We start from the raw sequence: 21,336 nt of genomic DNA, 5'->3' as shown, positions 1-21,336 counted from the left end.
CTATAATCAACGAAACCGTAAAGTTCCGCACAGCTGCTTTAACCCTTTGAAACCTGAGGAAACTGACTTGATTTCTTTTAAAAACATGGGTAGAAGGCAATGAGCAACAAAAGACGAAGTGACCCAAAAAACTGGCGAAAGATTGGTGAACAAAACAATTAAAAACAAAAAAAATTGGCCAAAAAAAGAGGAAAGAAAGTTAAAAACAAATTATTATTATTATTATTATTATTATAATAAATATTTTAACATTTTTCCCTATTTTTTTTTTTACATAATTTTCTAAACCTTTTTTTTTTTTTGCAATTTGTTGGACATTTCTTACCAAGTTACTTTTTCCCCATGTTTCTGAAAGAAATTTCACCAATTTGCTCAGCGTTCAATGGTTAAAATATTTGTAATAGGTGTCACAAAGAAAGCAGCACAAGAAAAGGGATGTTGCTCCAGGTTTCAAAGGGTTAAATGATAAAATTGCCTCTTATACTTCATAAGGATTTCAAGACATCTTAAATTTAGTTTTGACTATACAATCTAAAATTCGGGTGTCAGACATCTGAGCAATTACTTTGTGTGGGGCACTTGTGCAATAATTTTGTACAGGACTCTTGTGCAATTACTGCAGGTAGGACATTTGTGCAAGCTGTGGCTCTAGTGACACTGAGCAATACTCTTGGGGTGTATGGATGGGATGGGAGTGATGGTGTATGTTAAATGTAGTTTGATTGTACATGTGAGTGGCTGTGTAACATGCATTTCCTTGGATGTCAAAGACAGATTTCTCCTGAGGGAAACAATAAAAGCTAATCTTATCTAATCTTACAATCAAAGTAGATCGTAGATATCTTAAAATATAATTTCTACATGTAAGAATGTTATTGTGGATATCTTTAATTATCATGGATATCTAAAATGAAATTACAAAGTGGAGTGTTGTTTGATTAAATGTTAAAATGGCATGCTATGGGAGTATGGATCTAAACTCTCCCATTGTCTTCTTAGCTTCATATTGAAAAAAGAGCATTCTTAATGGTTTCTTAATCCTGTTGGCCACAAGGGAACAATCTGGCAAAGACCAAATTATATTAACTGGACTTAAGTTAATAAAGGAGGCTCTTTCATTGATGAGTCACTGCCCTCAATTAAAGCAGGCGAGAAACTCAGAGTCCCCAGTGGAACCAGATAGACAAAGACGAATATGTTATGTTATGTTCTTTATTTATACAGCCCTTTACAACAACCCTTTCGGTGAACCAAAGTGCTTTACAATAGGTGCAAAAAACAATTAAAAATAAATAGAGGCAATAACAACAATAAAAACAATAAAAGCAATGAAAATAATAAAAGCAATAGGAGCAATAAGATACAATAAAATAAAGTAAAACAGAGTAAAAGTAAAAGAGTCACCACACTACTGGGTATTAAATAAATATGTCTTCAGTCTAGATTTGAAAAGGCCCAGGTCAGAAATGAGGCGCATTTCAACAGGGAGCTTATTCCAAAGCCTGGGAGCAGCGATGGAAAAGGCTTGATCACCCCAGTGAATATCTAGGAGCGCTCTGTTTCAAGTCATTAGTTGCTCAACTAAAGTGCCCTTCTTCACATTATGCAATGAGATAAACCTATTTTGTTATGATTTCATTTCATTCAGAAAAATGTGACCTCGTACTCTACTCATGAATGTCGTTCATATGTTTTCTGTTTGAGCCGAGGTAACGGATCAATGCAGAGTATGCTTACATAAGACTACAGGACACCAGCTTACAAGACGTCATCAGTTTGTACGACAGAGCCCCAGGCTGGATATTTCTCCCTGTGTAGCCTCAGAAACAGACTGCTGACATTTCAGCAGGAAACACGTGTAGCCTTTGTGTAACTCAGTGGATCAAGGTTTGATTTGCCCTGCGGTTACTAGAATTACAAATGTACTCTCGACTTCATGCACCAATGCAGAGCAGGTACTTGAAAAGACGGAAAAGGGAAAAGTCTTACATAAGCACCTGTGGTTTATTCATTGGAGATTTGCCTTATTCTGATGTGTTAGACAACCACAATGAGAAATACAAAGTACTTTTAAAAACAAGGGATTAGCAACTGTGGTAACTCACCAAAAGGCAGCTCGAAGCGAGTGTCCAGCAGGACTCGATGAGGTGTTGGGTTCTTGGTGCCATATATCTCATCAGCCTTCATCAGGACCTCTGCATCCAGAAAGATCCACTCACCTGAGCCCTCCTGCAATTTCATATCAGTGGTGTAAATCACAAATTTCATCACAATACGATATTGATGGTTAAGACTACAATACAGTATTTGCTGATATCAAAAAGTCCGCCATGATATGATTTTGATTAAATTCAGGGGCCTGCCATTGAAATTAGACGCTATCACTTAATGTCCTCATTGTCTTTCTCATAGCTGCTTGCCATTATCTGCCGAGCGCTAGGCCACTAGCACTGTTTGAACGTTTACGAAGGAGGTGTGCTTTGATGAAAATGGTGACACAGACGTGCCATAGGAAGTTCAAAATGTAGGCGTATCTTAGGGATGAAGATATGTGGTTATGTTTTCGCTTCGCATCAATCATAGAGTGCCGCAGGAATGAGTCCTAAACCTAGAAATGAGTTTGCATTTCAGCAGACGGGGTACCCTTGTCTCAAAGTCAATGGGTTTTTTGAATGAGATTTGGTTAGATGAAATAAGGTCTGTGGTTAACATGAGCTTAAGAGACTTTTATGTTTTCATCTGCAACATAAAATAGGTCCATTGATACCCGACTTGTGAACTCCTATGAAGCTTCTATGTGTTTTAAAGGCTAACAAGTGGCTACATGAGACTTCAGAATGTCATCATGCAATGCCACGCCATGCCAAACACTGCTTTACATTCTGGTTATGGTGGTGACGTTAGGTCATGTTCCCAACTAGTCCAGCCACAGAGTCCAGATTTCCCCTTGGTCATTAGGTCAAGGTCCACATGATTAAATACATTCAGTTACAGTTTCAGACAAATTCATTTATCCCAAATCGGCAATTCATTTGCAGCTTTCCCACATACATAGACAAACAATCAATTTTCTTTTTTTTTTTTTTTACACACTGAGGAAGACACCTGTCAAAATCGGTCTGTGTGTTTAATCGCCTGTACCAGTGAGGTATTAAAAGTTTGTAACGAAGGACACCAAGTGTTGCTGGCTTTTTCTTGTTTAAATAGTTAATAAGGAAACGTTAAAAAACATATGGCATTCAGTAAAGGATCCAATAATAAAAATCTCATGAATAAATTCAATAAATAGGTCATCTAAAAAGAAAAGTTCAATAGCGTCATACTTGCATTTGGCCATGCAATCAAGAAGCTGTCCATTACTCCTCTCTCTACAGCAGAAAACATCACTTCATAATAAAAGCTCTGTGCCAGAAATTCACTGTACTTAAAAATTAAGTGTGTTTTTTTTCAAAGTTGTCACATTTGCAAGTCACTTGCAGTGCATTCAGAAAGGACCACCAACCCACTTTTGGACTGCGACCCACCAGTTGGGAACAACTGCTGTAGTTTGTTTCGAGCCCAACGTTAACTTTTTACTTCTGGACAATGCAATTGGGCTTCAATAATCATGAAAGTGGTGTTCATTTGTGAAGATTATCTTACTGAACAAAAAGTTTAAGTACGATAAACGTCAATAATCCAAAATCCAATGGAAAAATCCCACTGGATTTTTGTTGAGGGAACCAGTGTGATGCTAACTTCCTTGTCGGCCTACAGAAAAACGTCACCCCTGGGAGACCCTATATTGATTCACTGATCACTGAATCCATGTTTCTACCCAGATCCATGTATCTTTCACCACTATTACATATGTATATTGGTATTTACATTGGTATGCAATTGGACCTTCTTTGTATCTATTCATTTACCTAGTCTATGTCATTATTATCATTACTGAGAGTAACTTTTTGTCCAATGAAAACCAAATAATGTTGGTAAGAAAATGCAAAGAAGCACCTCTGTTTCATGGATCACATTTTTTCCCCCAAAACAAATACATAATATTTTAGAATAAAATCCTTCCTGCTTTTTTTCTGGACTATATGATTCGTGTGTGGGTGCACAATCTGACCTCCTCTGATTGTTGGATACTCTTCAGAGGAATCCAGGCTGTCCCCACCATGGTGTCCCAGATGAGGCCTTTGTTCCACACCTCAACAATGAGGCCCAGGTCCAGCCGGTTGATCTCACTGAGAAAAAAAAAAAAAAAAAAAAAAAGAAAGGCGGCATTCAGGTATCAAGTAATGTCAAGCTTCCATAACAACCCCATCAGCGTGAACAGCGTGGGAAATGTCAGCAGATAAAAAAGCGGAAAACTAATCGTGTACTCTGATGCTTTGTTATCAGAACAAAAAAAGCGAGAAAACTTTCCAATATGCCATTCAATTCTCTCTCAATGGACCAGAAATGTCTCCGTAATTACTGACAGGCCCGACCACTGGTTGAAAACAAAGGCCACTTCCTCTTTTTGTTGTGTATTAGCTGTCATAATCCATTCAAGCCATGTTTTGTTATTCAACGTGCTATTCAAAGGGCTCAGAAACAGCTTGATGACAGCAACAAAATGGCATATCAATTTTGAAAGGAGCCGTGTGACAAGGGCATTTGCATATTCTCATCTGTGGCAGTTTACAACTATCGACAGGCCAAACAAAAGGAAGATGACAGGAAAGATAATCAAAGAGAGCAGCTAATTGAGAGAAGTGCAGGGGAGGGAGCCGAGTGTCCAGGGTGTCCAGGTGCAGAAATACAGGCCTTCTGAATCATGTGCTCATTCATAATGCCACAGAATAAACAAATCGAGCATCGAATTAAAATCAAACTGTTGCTAATTTTAACTGAGGGACTTCAGTTTAGGGTTTCATTTAGATTCTGTTATCCAGTCAGGTAGATTTTTATTTGTGTCTGTGTATCATCCACGTCTTCTTTATAAAAACACATCAAATAAGACTGTAAATCCACTTTTGATCAATTTGAAATTGTGAAAAAATTTTATAAAAGCAAAATTTTCATTACATTTTTGTTCTTTAAAAGCCTTTAAAGATCACAGTGGTGGGTTGTACAAATATATGTACTTTGAAACTGGCCAAAATTGACAGCACACAGATTAATTTCCTATCCACAACATCCCTGATGGTAGTTGGATGTTTGAGCTATGGACAAAGCTAGGTTAGCTGTTTCCACCTATTTTCAGTCTTTGTGTTAAGCTAAGCTAAGCTGTTAATAAGTAGGGCTGCCCCCTAACAGTTGACCAAACGTTAGTTGACCAGAAAGGTCATCAAAATAAATCAAACCCTATATGACTGGACCATGTGGGTCTTTAATTTGAAAGGACAGACAAAGGAAGTGGCCACGCTCAGCAGTCAGACAGGAGTCAGGTTACAGACCAACCACAGCTGACAGATATCTTTCCCTTCTTCTGTAAATATTCAGTCTGGTAAATACGGAAAAGTTGATCATGTTAGTGCAGGGCTACCCAGAGCTTTACATCTGTCCCACAGACAATAGGCCTACACACTTATAAATAGCACCTGGAAGAAGATCAGCTCTGCACTCAGTATTCAAGGTAAAGCAGCTATATGATGCTTGTTAAGGTTGCTTAGCAGCCTCAGACACTCTTTAAAGCTGGAACAGTAAATGCACAAGAGTAGCACTCAGTGTCCGATTTCGCGTTTTCCAAACGTTTAAAGACATGGCATGTGTACGGCCCCTAATTCACCTGGCACCTGCGGTTATTCCACAGGCTAGTTAATAACATGTCGGGCAGGAAATCCAATGTTTGAGAAGGTGAAGGACGAACCCAAGGTGATATGTAAACTCATCTTCATTGGTCGACTACAAACATGACGTATCATCTGAAACATGGAAGTAACTACATGCCCATTAGCCCACAGCGTCATTAACAGGCGGCTCGCTCAGTGTGTGACGTGCACTTGTAGATAAAATATAGGCCTATATTAATGAAGGTTCATTAGTACAGTTTTGTATTTCTCTGTAATGTAGCACAGTGTTAACAATGTTACTGATACTATTCTTTCTCACACCATCAAAATATATCATTTAATAGTTACATTAATATCGTAAACATGAGGGGGACTAGTCGACTAATGGCCCTAAATGATGACTATTAGTCGACAGGGAAAATTCTTCGGGGGCAGCCCTACTAATAAGTGTCTCATGCTGTCAGAATGTTATAGTTTATAACTAAACCTCCGATTTATTCTCATTTGGCGCTCTGCCTCACTATAGCTGCATTTTTTTACAAGCCCATAAACATCCCAAACATGGATAATAAGAGGAAAGTAAGAAAATGTAGGAAATATACACCACCACACATTTAAAGTGGGTCATAAGTGATGATAGAGAGGGATTACTTCTGTTTGAGTCTGAAATTCTGCATAGTATGTCTTTAAACGAGGTGCCGCATAACAACTTGAATTTTTAAAAAAAAGGAGAATATGTGTCTCTATTTAAAAGGACATGGACACAACAACTATTCAACAGGTCATAGTTAGGAATTCTTTCTAACAGGCTTCACTCAGGTGAGTCATCATCTCTTGCTGTTTCATAAATGTATTATGCTGTAACAGGTGGTGCCAAGCATTCGCTGGAAACGCCGATGAATGATGATGTTTTATGCTGAATTACACCTAGCCGACACATCATTAATGGACAGTGGAAGGATGAAGGTCTGGAAAAACAAACAGTGTTGCAATGAGGGAGTTCACAAAAGACAAACAATGACACACATGTTACAACATGCTGGCTCTCTCATCACCATAGATACCTTTCACAGGGAAAGTGAAATGAGGAAATTAAACCAATGAATTACAAGGAGGAAATGAACAGCAGCTGTTTAACAGGATACTTGCACAGCTTGAAAAACAAATACCTTTTCCTGGAGCTCTACGTACTTGGTCGGAAATACAAAATACACACATTAAAAAAAATGCAGTACCTTTTTTTCTTTAGATTTGTTTGGTTATTTCATTGAAGAGTTTTGACTTAACTAGTGTTGGGCTCATTACTCAAAAAACAAAGAGTATTATAATAACTTCACATATCACTCCCTGCTACAATAATACATTACAACTCTCCTGTTGCCTGTGACCAGTATTTTCTCGAGGATCTGTCTGAAACACGGAGAGTCAGTCGTGGAGGTAGGCAACATTTCATCCACCACATACTCAGTCGCAAGCTTCACTACTACTTCTTGTAGTCCACAGCTGTCCATGATAAAAATAGCAGGTTCTTCATTAAGTCCTTCTCAGGCAAGCGCAGGTGTATAGTGTTGCCAGAGCCCACAGGAACGAGGCTCTGTGACACTTTTCTTTCTCCAAGTGAGGATTAGATTGTATGCAATTCCATAATTCCTACCCCTAACTGGAACAATGATGTCCTTGTCATCTTTTCTCCCAACAAAATCAAAAGTAATAGGAATGTTTCCAGCTGCTGAATGTAAAGGCCCTGACACACCAAGCCGACGGTTGGCCGTCGGTCGAAGTCGGGCCGCCCTAGTTTTTGCGGTGTGTCCCGCACCGTCGGCACCTTGGCGGCTTTTCAGCCGATTGAGCATGTTGAATCGGCGGTGGAGCTTGTCAGTGAGACAGATCACTCTGATTGGCTGTTCAGGTTTTATTCCCTCGCCCCTGTAGCGAGTGAATCTGCCTGTAGTGAAACCGGGGCTAACCGGTGCTTCCTCCTCAGGCTCCACTTCACTCAGCTGCCTGACAGACCCGCTGCTTCTTCACACTTTAACCTGAATAACAAACCGGAGTTAGCTGGGAGCGGCTAGTGGAGCGTTAGCCACAGCATGACCGGAGGGAAGCACAGCCAGTTAGCCTCCGCTAGCCTCCCAGCTAGCCCCGGCTCTCTGTTTGGATCCAACCGGAGCACCGAGCCATGGTTTGTTATTCAGGTTAAAGTGGGAAGAAGCAGTGGGTTTGTCAGGCAGCTGAGTAAAGTGGAGCCTGTGGAGGAAACACTGGGACCATCTGGATGTAATAGTCCGTGGAGGTGCTGTGGTGCTCGGCTGCACAGATAGAAACCCCTCGGCTGACAGGATGTACCACTCTCTCACTACTACTTTGTTTATCTCATGCATTCCTCTGACTTCCGGTTTCCCTTTTTGCATTATTTCCTCTCATGCAGGTGCAGAACACACGTGCTACTTGGCCGTCGGATGTAGTCTTTGTAGTGTGTTCAAATGCAACTGACACAGGGCGACGTGAGGCGACTGAGACAATACAACAGTTGGCTTTCGTTGCTGCTAGTTCTTTGATGTCGGTTTGGTGTGTCAGCACCTTTAGGGTTTCCAGCTTCCAAGCTAACTTGCTACTGTATGACCTTGTGCATGTGCTACAATTACAAAAATGAATCTGGGGATCTGACTGATTTCTGGATTTCAAATCACTGGAGGGTGACAACAAAAGTAGGACGAGTTATTTGTTTTTGAGGTAACTGCAATAGTAATTTGTTACACTACTCGCAGTGCGTTGCAAGTAAAGCCCAACGCTGGACATAACTGAAGGGACGAAGTGGATATACTGTGTGCCCAGTGGGACGCACCATGTATGAAGATGAACAAACAAGCAGGTCATCTGAGGCACATGACATCAAAGCGGTGATATTTCACCAAATACCTTGTGCTCTCAGAGCAGAAAGACATCCACTGGGAGTGATTTTCATGACAATACAGGACATAAAGCATTAAGATACCAAGCTAATTGTTTTATTTTACAGTCTAGTATGCTGTAGTGTATAATAGTGGCGTACCCTGTGTGGTCCATGTAGCATTTGCTTAGTCTACAATACACTTCACATTTATTATAGCTGGTTATCTAGGTGATTAAAATTGAATTATAAATCCTGCAGCATGACTCCACTGTGTCTGTGTTTAACAACTTACAACATGAAATCCTGTTCCCAGCAGGGCTGGTCCCCCCGCACTGTGATCGTTGTGCTCTTGACATTCTGCACCTTCAGCGTCACGTAGGTGTTGAACTTGTCTGCAACAAAGGAAAAGGGAGATAACACTGCAGTTTAAATTATAGTGAGGAGGTAGCAATACATTGAGAGCATATAGAGGGGCTATATTTGGGAGAGAATTATGTAAGACTGTAAGAAAAAAAGAGTAAATGTGCAGCAGAGAACATATAGAATATTGGTACAGTGATCACATATCTTTTAGGAGACCTGAGCCAAAATACATACTCTCAAGTAGGGCTAACCAGGCCAATTCGACTTTGGCTTTGTGTGGTTGAAAAAGACATCACAAGCTCGAGTGAGAGTGAAAGCAGATAAGTCACCTCCCCCCTACTATGCCAAGCCACACCAGGCCAGGCCAACAAACTGACCCTGTTAATCTCCACAGAGAGCCAACCCCATGCAACAGATACAAGTACAGGATCCAACTGCCTGGTATATGTCTCCTGCGTCTGTGAATTACAGCTTCCTGTGAAATAACCGCCCTCTAAATGATCAGTATGTAACAGAGGGGGGAGGTCTGCTGATAATGTAATGGAGTGGAAGTCACTCCTGACCTGTTACTGCTGCAGAAAAGGTCCCTGTCAGCCCTGATACCATCAAGACTGAAACTGAAATTCAGTCAGGTCAAAGGTGAAGGCAGCCTTTACATACTGAGCCTAAACATGACAGCTGCTTATATCTGATTGCTGCTGTAACCCTGTTGGCTTTGGAAACTGGCAGTTAAGACACAGTCAAGTGCCAATCCGTCAGTCCGTGCAGACAACTTTCACACCGAGTGATGTCCGTCAGCCTCCTCTTGGCCAGTCGTGCCAGTCAGCAGAGCCACAACAACCGTCTGCACCAGCTGTCAGCGCAGGGCGGGGTGAGGGCCGAGGGAGGTGGAGAGGGGATTAGATGGCCCGTGACACAGCCACCACTTTTCATTTGCCACAGCAGGGCGAGGAAGCATCAACACGTGCCTGCTGATGTGCTTAGTTTCGCTCGGGTAGTTATCAGCCCTGCTCCACCGGTGGTCCTCCCTGTGACTCCCCCATTCTAGCGACATAAACCGACCCCCTACCTGGGCACGAGAGCAGCTGGAGGATCGGCTTGGATTGAAATGCTGATCTTGACTTTGGGTTGTAGTACTGGCTGGGATGGGTAATATGGATTACATTATATATAACTTCATACTATGATGTCATGATTTAGTAAACTCTAAAGAATTTTAATTGTAGATGAAATAAACACATGGGGTCATCTGTGTTTAGCTGATCCACTGAATTAAATACCTGGCATATCAAGATACTTCATTACACTGCAGTACTGCTGACTGGTTTGCAACATTGCTCACAATGGCCTAATACATCCAGAGATATTAAAAGGTACAGCTACCTTGGCCCTGTATCAGTTAAGTCAATTGCACCTCCACTGATAAGACTTCTGCATAAACAGTGCAGACTGTTTGTGCAGAAGTGCTTTAAATATTAAGGTTTTAGCAAAAATGTATGTGTTTGATTAGTACTGAGCATAAACCTGGATAAATAAGACTTGCATTATAATGCATGAGTTGTGTAAGAGTTTGTAAACAGATGTTTGGATATGGTTTTGCTGTTGTTTTTTGGATTCTTCAGTCACCGTGAGGGCAAGATAACGGAGTTTGCTTTACAAATTCAATGGAACACAGGGTGAGTAATTGATATATAAACGATCTAATGTAGCTCATATACTGTTAACAAAGTATATCACCATACTGGCCAGCCCTAAATACAGCTCATAATATTTTAAAATATATTTGTTTTTTACAGTGTTCAATTATATTGCTGCACAGATTTGGAATTCCAAGATATCACAGTGAGTAAAATTCACTAGGACTGCAATGAATGATTATTTTAACTATCAATACATTTGGAAGAAAAAGATTTCTGCACACTTACATCTATGCAGTGTGCATCGGCACAACAGACAAGAAAGGACGGCAGTTGTGCAGTTATAAGGATTTGCTGCAACTCTTTGTCTTGAAAGACATCTTTTTGGACTTTTTTTTATTCTCTCGGTGATTTTATAGACCAACAAGAAAGGAGAGCAGAGAATATACCTGCACACCAATGCAAGTGGGCTGAAGAGCCACAAAAAGGTCCACAGGCTGAGATAAATGCAAAAAATAGTCGATTCATTTAAGACATCTGTGCGCAAAAAGAAGGGTGCTCAAAGTGCAAATAATACTAATTTTAAAAAAGAGAATAAAATCGTAACACGATTTTTTTTTCTTTGTTTAATTGCTCTGCGATCACAATGGCTGACGAATTCTCTGGTGATAGACTAAAAAAAGTCTATCAAATAATCATTTCAGCTCTAAAAATTTAGTAACAAAGTCCTTCAAATACACGATATAATAAAATATACCTAACAAAATTAATAAAACAAATGAAAACCAAAATATAACACAATCTATAAAAACATGGGTTAGATGCACTTAACTTGAAATTTCAGCATAGAATACCCAAAATATGTAAATGTGTAATATGTATGTTTAAAGCTGCAATTACTGTGACACCAAAAGGGCAAACCCTGAGAGCTGGACCCAGCACACACACACACACACACACACACACACACACAGTAAAGTAGGCTACACACAAAGACACACACACACACACACACACACACACACACACACACACACACACACACACTCTCCTCGTTTGGTCTGGGAAATAAAAGCAAAGCATCAGCTGTTCCTTTGTAGACTGATCACCTGACCGCACTAAACAAAGATTTTCCTGGTTACCCCAGTAACATACTGAAACATTTACTCTGCACATGGCCTTTACGGCAGCAGCCAGATAAGCAAATGCAACTCTTGACACACATGAAACAATAAACAGTTGACACAGGTGGATTCTTACAACGTAAAGATTAAATTAGGCGAAAAGACAAAAAGCTGGACTGAAAGCACCCCCACTGATCCATGTAAGGTCACACTGTCCATCCCACAAGCACCATGAGTGAAAGGAGAAAGACCTAATTAGTGTCTCAAGAGGACAGTCGGACAAAACACAGGCATTATGACAAAAGGAGCCTGGGGGATGCTCAAGCCTTTCCCTAATTAGATAGTCCATGCCTTGTGCCACATTTGGGCCGGCTCCCATGGATAGATGAGATGAGATAAGGGAAGAGGATGTATGGATTAGATAAGAGCCACTTAGTGGCTGTGAGACCTTTACAGTAGGTGCTGTCCACAATATGGCTAATACAATCTGCACTGTTGAGGAGAAAGCAGCGGTAACTGCCCGGAAAAACACTTTTATAAACTTTCAGTTATTAATTTATCTTTATATTTACCAATATTATAAAAATCACCTCAACACATAACAGAAGCACAAACATTTTTGGGGCTGTACCCAAATATTCGGATATTCGAATATTCGTTTCTATGGGTAGGTATTCGTTATGAAAATTTGATATTTGATATTGGTTTTTTATTTACTTTTTTTTTTTTTTTTTTTAACTTTTTTTTTGGTGCTAAATGTAGTCTTTTTCTTGTTGGTAAATGTAGGTTATCAATAAAAATCAAAAATTGCATTGTTAAAAATGTGAAACTATAGTATCGCCTACCAACTGAGCTTGTGCGCACGGCAGCTTGAGCGCATCCGTCTGAGGCTGTGGATCAATGCCAAGTTTTACCACTTTATCACTATTCCCTCTAACTTGTAGCTGTTTTGTTGTTATCTTTTGAATTTAATATGAATTATGGAACCGTTTTTGTCAACGTTTGTTTCCCCCGTTTTGTACAATAAATTATTGTTTAAAGTTTCAACAAGTTTCTTTTGGAGTGCGTGACACAAGTGTGTTTTGAAAACGACCACGGACTGTCACCTGCTCAACGCATCAGTAACTTCGGATGCTGTGACAGTAATAGCCAATAATGTCAAAATATCATTTACAGACCGATTTAACAGACGATCACTGCTGCCCGACCCGCAGGTCCATTTGCGGGTCCCGCGGGTTATGGGTCGACCCGCGCATCACTACTCAGCTCAGTCTATAAGGCTGTACACAACAGTAAGGCTATAGACATTATATTCTATTCAGGCCGGGAGAACCAGCAGCGCATCGGCTCTACAGTGCACGGCACTGCTGATTAACCATTTTATTGCAGCAGAGTCAGCAACCAATTACTTGCAGAGGCTTCCTACAACTTGTTTCAACGGTTCCGATTTAATCAGAAGACAAATTAAACAGGATGACTAGCCAATGTGAAAATCAAAAGAAAGCACAGAATAATGTACTGAAGGAGACTGTTGTGCCATCACATTTTTTTGTGGTTTGAGAGCAAAGATTCGGTCGCCGCTGTGCAAAACTCTGCAATACAATTAGGCCCGACCCTATGCACATACACAAACACACACAATAAAACCACATAAATTAAGCCTCTACCTCATCTGATCCGAGGTCAAAGCTAGTTTGTGAGACCTTCCTTGGTATGAGAAGAACTGATTCTTCTTCATGTTCAAATGCATGACAACACACACTTCTCTCTTCTCTCCATTACACACCGCACACACACACACATACACAGTGACACAGTGAAAGCACACATTGTGGGATGATGCAGGCTACTTGTCCTGTTCATGTACTCACTTCCTGTGAACCATCCACTCACCCCTGGGCCCTCAGTCGAGCATCTTCATCCATTATTGACTGATGATGAGTTTTTCAATAAATTAGTCAAGGAAACGCAGGCGGTTGGAAGGCTGACATTTCAAATTCAGACCACTTATCAATATTGCATGCAACAGAAGACGTCAACCTATTGGAGGACTTCTCTACCACTGTTGGGACCACCTCATGAGAAGTGTCTCCATCTTCAGAGTAGTGGACTGAACATAATGTCAACCATGTAAAACAAGGGCTTGTTATTTGGGAGATGAAATCTAAATTCTGATAGACAGAAAATGTGCGCGCAGAGACTGAACACACACAGCCCTTATCAATCCTCTGTTTCCTGTGGCAATCAGTGGAAAGTCCGGCAGCTAGCCAGCAGCCCATCCAAGGGCACCTTCAGTTCTACAAATACAGCATTCCTCAGAAACAACTTCTTATGACAAGGTTTCAGAGTGAGGCGTCAAAGCTTTTCATCGGAAGGTGTGGTGAAAGCACAGCACAAACACACATCCCAGACCAGCCTTATGTAAACTTTGAGGGCTCTTCCAATAAATCACACGTCTCCCTGTGCAGAGCAGGTCCGGTTATCATGAGCAGAGAGGAGTAATAACCACATCATGTTCAGTAATTCATTCCTTAAACCAGGAGCCAGTTCCTGACCAGGCCTGCCTCCAGACTTAATGTGGCCTAACAATGACAAAAAACTGGAGAACAAAAACATGGAAGTGGGTAAAAGAGAAAAAAAACGTCTGACTGTGCAAGTGCAAAAGTGCTAAAATCATACTTTGTACAATTAGACAAAAACAACTTCATAGTATTATTATCATAATTAAAACATATTCCAGTTCATACCCAATATATTCATAAAACTTTTGTCTTCTGAATTTCCGTCCTTAAGTTTTCTTTACTTCAGCTCACAACAAAAAAGACAATCAAATCTTTATATAATAAAAAGAGAGTAAAGAACTTTAAAATTCAGCAGTGGGGTAATATGATTCTTTTTCCTTGTTTTAATCAAAACGCTGGCTGCAGCATTCTGGACTAATTGTAGTTTTCTTATTTACGTAGTTCGGTGAAAAGGGAATTGCAGTCGTGTAAACAGCTGGTAACAAAAGTGCGAGTGAGTATTTCGGCATCTTTCTGGGTTAAAAAAGGCCCGTTCTGTCATGAGAATGTTACATTCAGCAAAATTCACACCCAAACATCTACAACCCAAAATGATTATGGCTGTATCCAACTCAGAATTAGTCAATGTAGAGAATCTGGAGTCAGAAAAGTCAAATCAGATCAGGTTGCTCGATATGAATATTTGAGTCCTTTTATTTTACATAAAGAGTCCAGAGTTTTAACAGAGTTAAGCAGGAATTTCAGCATGACGTATAAGCGAACTAATGAGGGATTAGATGCCAACACTAGAAATCAAACAAAAGCCAGCAACTGTATTTGTGAGCTCAAAATTCACCACCTCTACACAGAAGGCAGAAGATATCGTTATCATGGAGCCTGGCTGGGCAAAGACTCTCTTCCCCCGGGCAGATGCCTGTACCGAAGAGCAGCAAGAAAGTGAGGAGCACTCAATCTGCAGCTAAACCGGAAAAAAAAAAAAAAAAAAAGACTGCTCAACTTCAAAGAAGTCTCTGACTGATGATTCAAATCATCCACTTTCAGGGAGCAGCCCCAGAAATTAGATATCCATGACCAAATCTGACTGCAGATTTTGCTCATTTCCGCACTAAGAACAACAACCATAAACTGACAATGCGAGTATATTTTGATGTAAGAGTGCCAGCCTTAAGTCATTTACCTTTTCTGAAAACTGGCCTCTAAAAAGCCACTGCAACAAGGCAGCCTCATACACACAGTGCTCATTTCACTCCACTCTACCAAAGCATGTGCAAACCAAAGACATACTTGAGCTAATTTACAGCATGAACGTAACCTTTGGTGCTCTCAATCACACACAGGAGTGTGCTCAACAAATCCGTCTTTGCCCTCTAGCCAAAAAAAAAAAAAAGTGACTGATGTTTACATTTCGCCCCAGGGAGATGACGGGCTTAACTGAATTTCTCTGATGTTTACTCTGGGACAGGTGTCACATGTGGAGTGGCCTAGAGAAGGGAGGGAGGGGAGGGCCGAGACAGACAGAGCAGCCCAGCACAGGCTGTGAAATCTAAAACTAATATCTCAGTGCAACAGAGCTGTGACACAATGTATACATTTTTCCACGTGTGACGGGACTAAGGAAAATACAAGCTGAACTAATGTAGAGACCTGCTGGCTAATTAACTTTAGCAATTATCCTCAGCGAACACGGGGTCAGGCTGGGACTCAGAACAAGAGTAAAATGTCACAGGCAGATCCAAAGCCGTGGTGACTTTCTGTCTATGCTGCCGCTTGCTCTTGACAGAAATGTCACAGGGCTTAAAGGCAGGCGTTAGGCTGGACACTAGAGGGATTTGCTTAGGTGGGGAGCGTGGGGATTTGGACTTAGCGGCCACCGATCTAAGCTCACCTGTGCGCGGCCTGGCATGGAAAGACACTGGATTACGTAATACAGAATCAACTCTAGCGTTCGGTGACTTGCCAGAATCTGATTGATTAGCCTGCGTGTGGCATATTTCCAAAAAGAATAACAACAAGACAACAAGGACAATAAAGTCCCAATGTCCTCAAACAAGTACTTCCTAATTAACAGCGTCTTATCTTGCTACTGCTGCTAAAATTGGTCAAATTTGTTGCCATATCAAAATACAAACATTATTAATCATAAATAAACAAGTTTCAACCAAAAAATCTGATCAGCTTTTAGACATTGCCCACGTTTGTGTCGGGATCAGCTGCAGACTGACTTGGCAGAGATGGCCACCATCTTGTTTTTACATGGATTAGTGCATTGTGAAAATTATCCTTCCACATGTTCCGCAATGGAAACCTTGGTCTAACTTTTACTTCCTCTAGAAAGTCAAGAGTGATCATCTTCTCGGCGCTCTGCCAGGGCCACTAGATGGGACAAACAAGTATCCACGAACGAGGTCAAGCAGACCTAAAATGTGATGTCTTCAAATGAGGACGCAGGGTCTCAGGAGGATATTGAAAATGGCTGCGTTATTGGAGGGTTGCTGGGTAAATTTCCATCCAGTTCAGCAGTGGATAAGTATATTATGTCATTGAAACTACATGTCTTGAAACAATATTAACAATCCCACACGGGCCTGAAGAATATGCTCCGAACTCCCAAGAACTTAGAACATGTTCTGCAGCTATACAGCTCCCTTTTCCCCCAGTTCAATGAGGACTGAGACAGCGCTCATGTTAACACTGTCAACTATTTGAACAATGGGAGAGTGTGTCACCAGACCTAAGAAATGTTCATTAAAAGTAAAAGGTATGTGCTCACCTGGAGGTCCTTGGAGCTTGGCTTTTTTCACTGTAACACAAACAAAACAAAAACAATGATCAGGCAAGTTGGAAACAGATCCAAGTCAGCTACTGAAAGACAATGAAAGAAAAAGAATCAATGAAGTTGTTGAGGTTACTGATGAACCAGTGAGGAAAAACAAGTCAGAAATGTAAACATATCTTGGCATGAGTAATGGAAAATGGACAGGATCTCGTGTTATTGAAGCCTGACTGATTCATTTATATGCAGACAAGCCGTGAGTCGATGACTCGTGACGCCTGAATCACACAAACACAGCAACGGCATCACGATGTTGTTGACCACAAAAGCAGGAACACACAGTATGACGCGCGATCAAAACGGATGAGCTATTTGTTTTGATGGGCAATGTTTTGGCCTAGTACTTCATGTGTCTGATTAGGTGGCTTTATAACCACCACTTATTGTATCATCATGTCAAGTGCTCCATGAACAATAATAAACCTTATTCATGTAGCACATTTCAAATCACAAAGTGCTATACAATCAAACTAAACACATTTAAAAAAAACAAGGAGAATAAAACAAACAACATGTCATAAAATCTCACCAAAGTAAAAGATAAAGCAAGGAAGGCCAAAACTAATATCAATATAATATTTGTGAAATAAAATCAATGAGAGAGCAATAAAATAAATAGACGGCTCAGATAAAGTCAGGATATGCTTTCTGATAGAAGTACGTTTTAAGTAGACTTAAACAAAGCCAATGACTCAGACAGCCTTATATCCTCGGGCAGGTCGTTCCAGAGCCTTGGGGTCCTGACTGCAAAAGCTCTGTCCCTTTTAGTCTTCAGCTGGGACTCTGAAATGAGCAGAAGACCTCTGCCCGAGTATCTAAAATTACGCAGAGGTTCATAAGGGACTAACATGTCTGAAATGTAATCTGGAGATAGGCCATGGAGAGCCTTAAAAGTAAACAATAAGATTTGCCAATGTATAGAGGCTAAAACTGGTGTGATGTGGTCGTGGTTCTTGGTTTTGGTTAAAAGCCATGCGGCTGACTTTTGAACAATCTGAAGAAATTGCAAGGTTTTTCATGAAAAACTAATCTTAAAGCTACAGTTGGTAACTTTTATAAAAAATAACTTTTTCTCATGTTTTCTGAAACTGTCATTACATCCACACAGTTGTACATAAGACACATAACTCATGAAAAAAAAAATCATGTTCCTCCTTCTCTTCGTAGTGCTTCTCATGGCATTTGCGAGAATCTACTGCTGCTGAAGGAAAACAACCAATCAGAGCTCAGGAGTCTCTAACATAGCTGTCAAATTTGTCAAACACTACTGGTGAACTGCAGCCAAACTAAGCAGAGCTGGTCAAATATGAACCAAGATTCTGTTACTGCATTGCCTATTTCTAGTCTAATTTTTTTCAGAAACATATTTCAGTGTACTGTTTAGCTGTAAATTGAGGAACATTGCTCCAGCAGGTGGGCGGTGCTTGGTTTTGGCTAGGGGTGTGCAATTAATCGAACATTAATCAAAACTGACGTTCAGAACCTCTAACTCAGGCATGTCCAAAGTCTGGCCCGGGGGCCAATTGTGGCCCACAGACCAATTTTAATCGGCCCTCAGCTTGACTTTCAAAATATACCATATGTGGACCTTTACACAATAATGGTTAATCGAGCAAGATCACTTGGCATTTTTACCCTTCACCTCACAATGCCAGGACTATCACACACTACATTGTAGACAGGCATCAAGTAGTAATAGTTCATTAAAAGATAGAAATGGTTGTTTTTGTCTCACTTTAAAAAAGACACACCTTTGATGCGAGAATCAGTTGGCCCCCAGGTGTTTTCACGTTGTTTTATCTGGCCCCCATTCAAAAAAGTTTGGACACCCCTGCTCTCTGATGTAATCTTGCCCATGTCGGTAATTTCGATCTTTTTTTAAATTCTGTTAACACTTTCCCAACTGTGTGTGTTCATGTACTGTCCCCTTAAAAACATACTACTGTGTGTGTGTAGTCACGTGACACTGTGCCGTCCAGTCCACGAACTCTGATTTGAGGTCATATCACCAAGCCCTAGTTTTGGCTTGATTGCTTTCAACATGGCAGCCGGGTCACGCACTTTCTCATTTTACAGCTAAACAGTACAATAAAATATGTTTCTAAAAACATTTGAGGTGAGATATAAGCAATGCAGTAACAGAATCTGGATTCATATTTGATCAGCGCTGCTTAGTTTGACAGCACAATTCACGAGCAGAAACTAACTTGATTGACAGCTACGTTAGAGACTCCTCAGCTCTGATTGGTTGTATTGGAAATTCTTGCATATGCCATTAGGAGCACTACAACGAGGCAGATGAGCATTTTTTTGTCTCACACATTGTGTCAGTCTCATGTACTAATGTGTGGATATCGTGACAGTTTTATGACAAAAACTTATTTAAATTACCAACTAGAGCTTTAATTAATTCTCATGATATACATTCTGTTCTTATACGAATGCAACTCATCAAGAAAACTCGCTGACATTGGATCAATAATCCTAAAATTAACAAAAAAAAACACACATTACAGCTCAGGTATGCTTAAAAAACAAACAGAAAAACTTTAAATGATAATCTGTGTGCTGGAGTATTTGCACTGATTAAGAGCTTTTCGATTATGCAAGTGGAAAATAATATACCGGAGACTGACAACCACCTTTTATCAAAGCTGACAGGCAATTTTTATTTGATTTCAGAGCACAAACTTTAATATAATCAAGGAGCATAAGCCTGGACAGCTGTTATCACAAAATACAACAGCTGGTAAACAACACACAAAAAACAATGGCAAAAGTGGGCCAGGGCAGATGGGTATTAGGATAACAAAAAAAAGTAAAAAGTCTGGAAACAGCAGAGATTTCAAAACGTCAAAAAAATATTTCACGGGTAAATATGCTGGTGTATTTTGGTTTATTTTTAGACTTAGAATCTTTAGCCCCTTGATGCATCCATACAATAACGTTTATGGGATTGTGAAGCGCTTTGCAGGGGATTAATTGTGATTGCTGTGGCAGGGTTATGTGTTCAGGCATATAAACTACTAAAGCTTTGGAGCCTGAGATGGCAGATGGGCAGGACGGGATGATACGAGCACAAATGAAGCTTTCATATTTTCATGTAACAGCCCTTGTCTTCTCTCTGTGCACATTAAAACGACTATGTAGGAGAGAGACGTATTTATTTGTTTTCCATTCTGTCTATAACATCCGTCTTGATTATATGAATAAAACCACAACACACAACAGTGATTCCCCAATGGTACACTTTTAGCCACAAAAATTAAGGACTACAACTCTGGGTTTTTTCCAGTGTTGTCTTTTAGGATACCGGTGGGAATAAAAGGAACTTCGTTATCACAAACGAGGGGAAAAAGAAAAACCCTAGCTTGCCACTTCCTCCGAAGTGTTTCCTGTCTTGTACATACCTCTGTGTGAAGCAGAAAGGGAGCAGTGGAAATGTGGAGAGAAACCAGCAGCGTGAATTTTTCTTTTTTTTTTTTTTGCCTTTCCACTAACGCTTTTCAGCCATGTGTTCAACTCTTTGTCACTAGGGCAAATGAGCTGGCACAGTGGCCTTATGTCCTAAATTACATGATGTTATTTCAGGTTGTGGTACACAGAGCAGAGGGCAATAAACCAGGGGGCCATTATGATGGAAACTGATGCTTATCATCTTCTGTCCTGGGCCCTCCGTGGCTTTAGAGGCCATTTAGCTCACTGTTTGGCAGGGCTAGTTGAACAGTTACCTTATCGTCCTATTGCTTCTTTTCTTCTGAACATGCCTGCAACTTGATTCAAATATATTTAATTAGGCACAGGTTTTGGTCAGTTGACTTTGGGGCACTCCTTGGTGGTTCAGCTTTAGACATGCAGTGAGTGACATAAAGTCATAAATAGCCCTTAAAACAAAAACAAAAAACCTATACGGGCAAAAAAACTCGCTTCGTAAGCCTCCACTAAAGACATTTTAACATGTCACAGAAGGAAAGCACACATGATTTAAGAGTAACGTCAGTATTTGTTAACCTGGACCCTATTTTCCTATGTTTTCGTGTCTAAGTGTGTAAGGGAACAAATTTTATTTTAAATTGGTCCAATACTGAGCGACGCACTGTCAATTTACATCAACTAATAAGCTACTGTTGTCACTGACAGGTTCAGATTGTTATGATAAGTGTCTGACAAGAAAGGATCCCAACAGAGAGACCTTTTCGTTA

General features: G+C 40.4%; 1 protein-coding gene across 1 annotated transcript in view; it reads right to left on the bottom strand.

Moving 5' to 3' along the window:
* unc13bb (unc-13 homolog Bb (C. elegans)) overlaps positions 1-21,336 on the bottom strand; it is a 93,010-nt gene that overhangs the window by 62,539 nt on the left and 9,135 nt on the right. Inside the window, exons 2-5 of the mRNA XM_078161900.1 lie at positions 17,072-17,101; positions 8,948-9,047; positions 4,112-4,229; positions 2,106-2,229 (exon numbers count right to left, since the gene is read on the bottom strand). Of these exons, the coding sequence (XP_078018026.1) occupies positions 2,106-2,229; positions 4,112-4,229; positions 8,948-9,047; positions 17,072-17,101 (372 nt within the window). The remainder of the gene's footprint in view (positions 1-2,105; positions 2,230-4,111; positions 4,230-8,947; positions 9,048-17,071; positions 17,102-21,336) is intronic.

This window comes from Epinephelus lanceolatus, chromosome 19, assembly GCF_041903045.1.
Source record: "Epinephelus lanceolatus isolate andai-2023 chromosome 19, ASM4190304v1, whole genome shotgun sequence".
NCBI lineage: Eukaryota > Metazoa > Chordata > Actinopteri > Perciformes > Serranidae > Epinephelus > Epinephelus lanceolatus.
The sequence above is the reverse complement of the archived record's forward strand: the minus strand, read 5'-3'. Positions and strand labels throughout refer to the sequence as shown.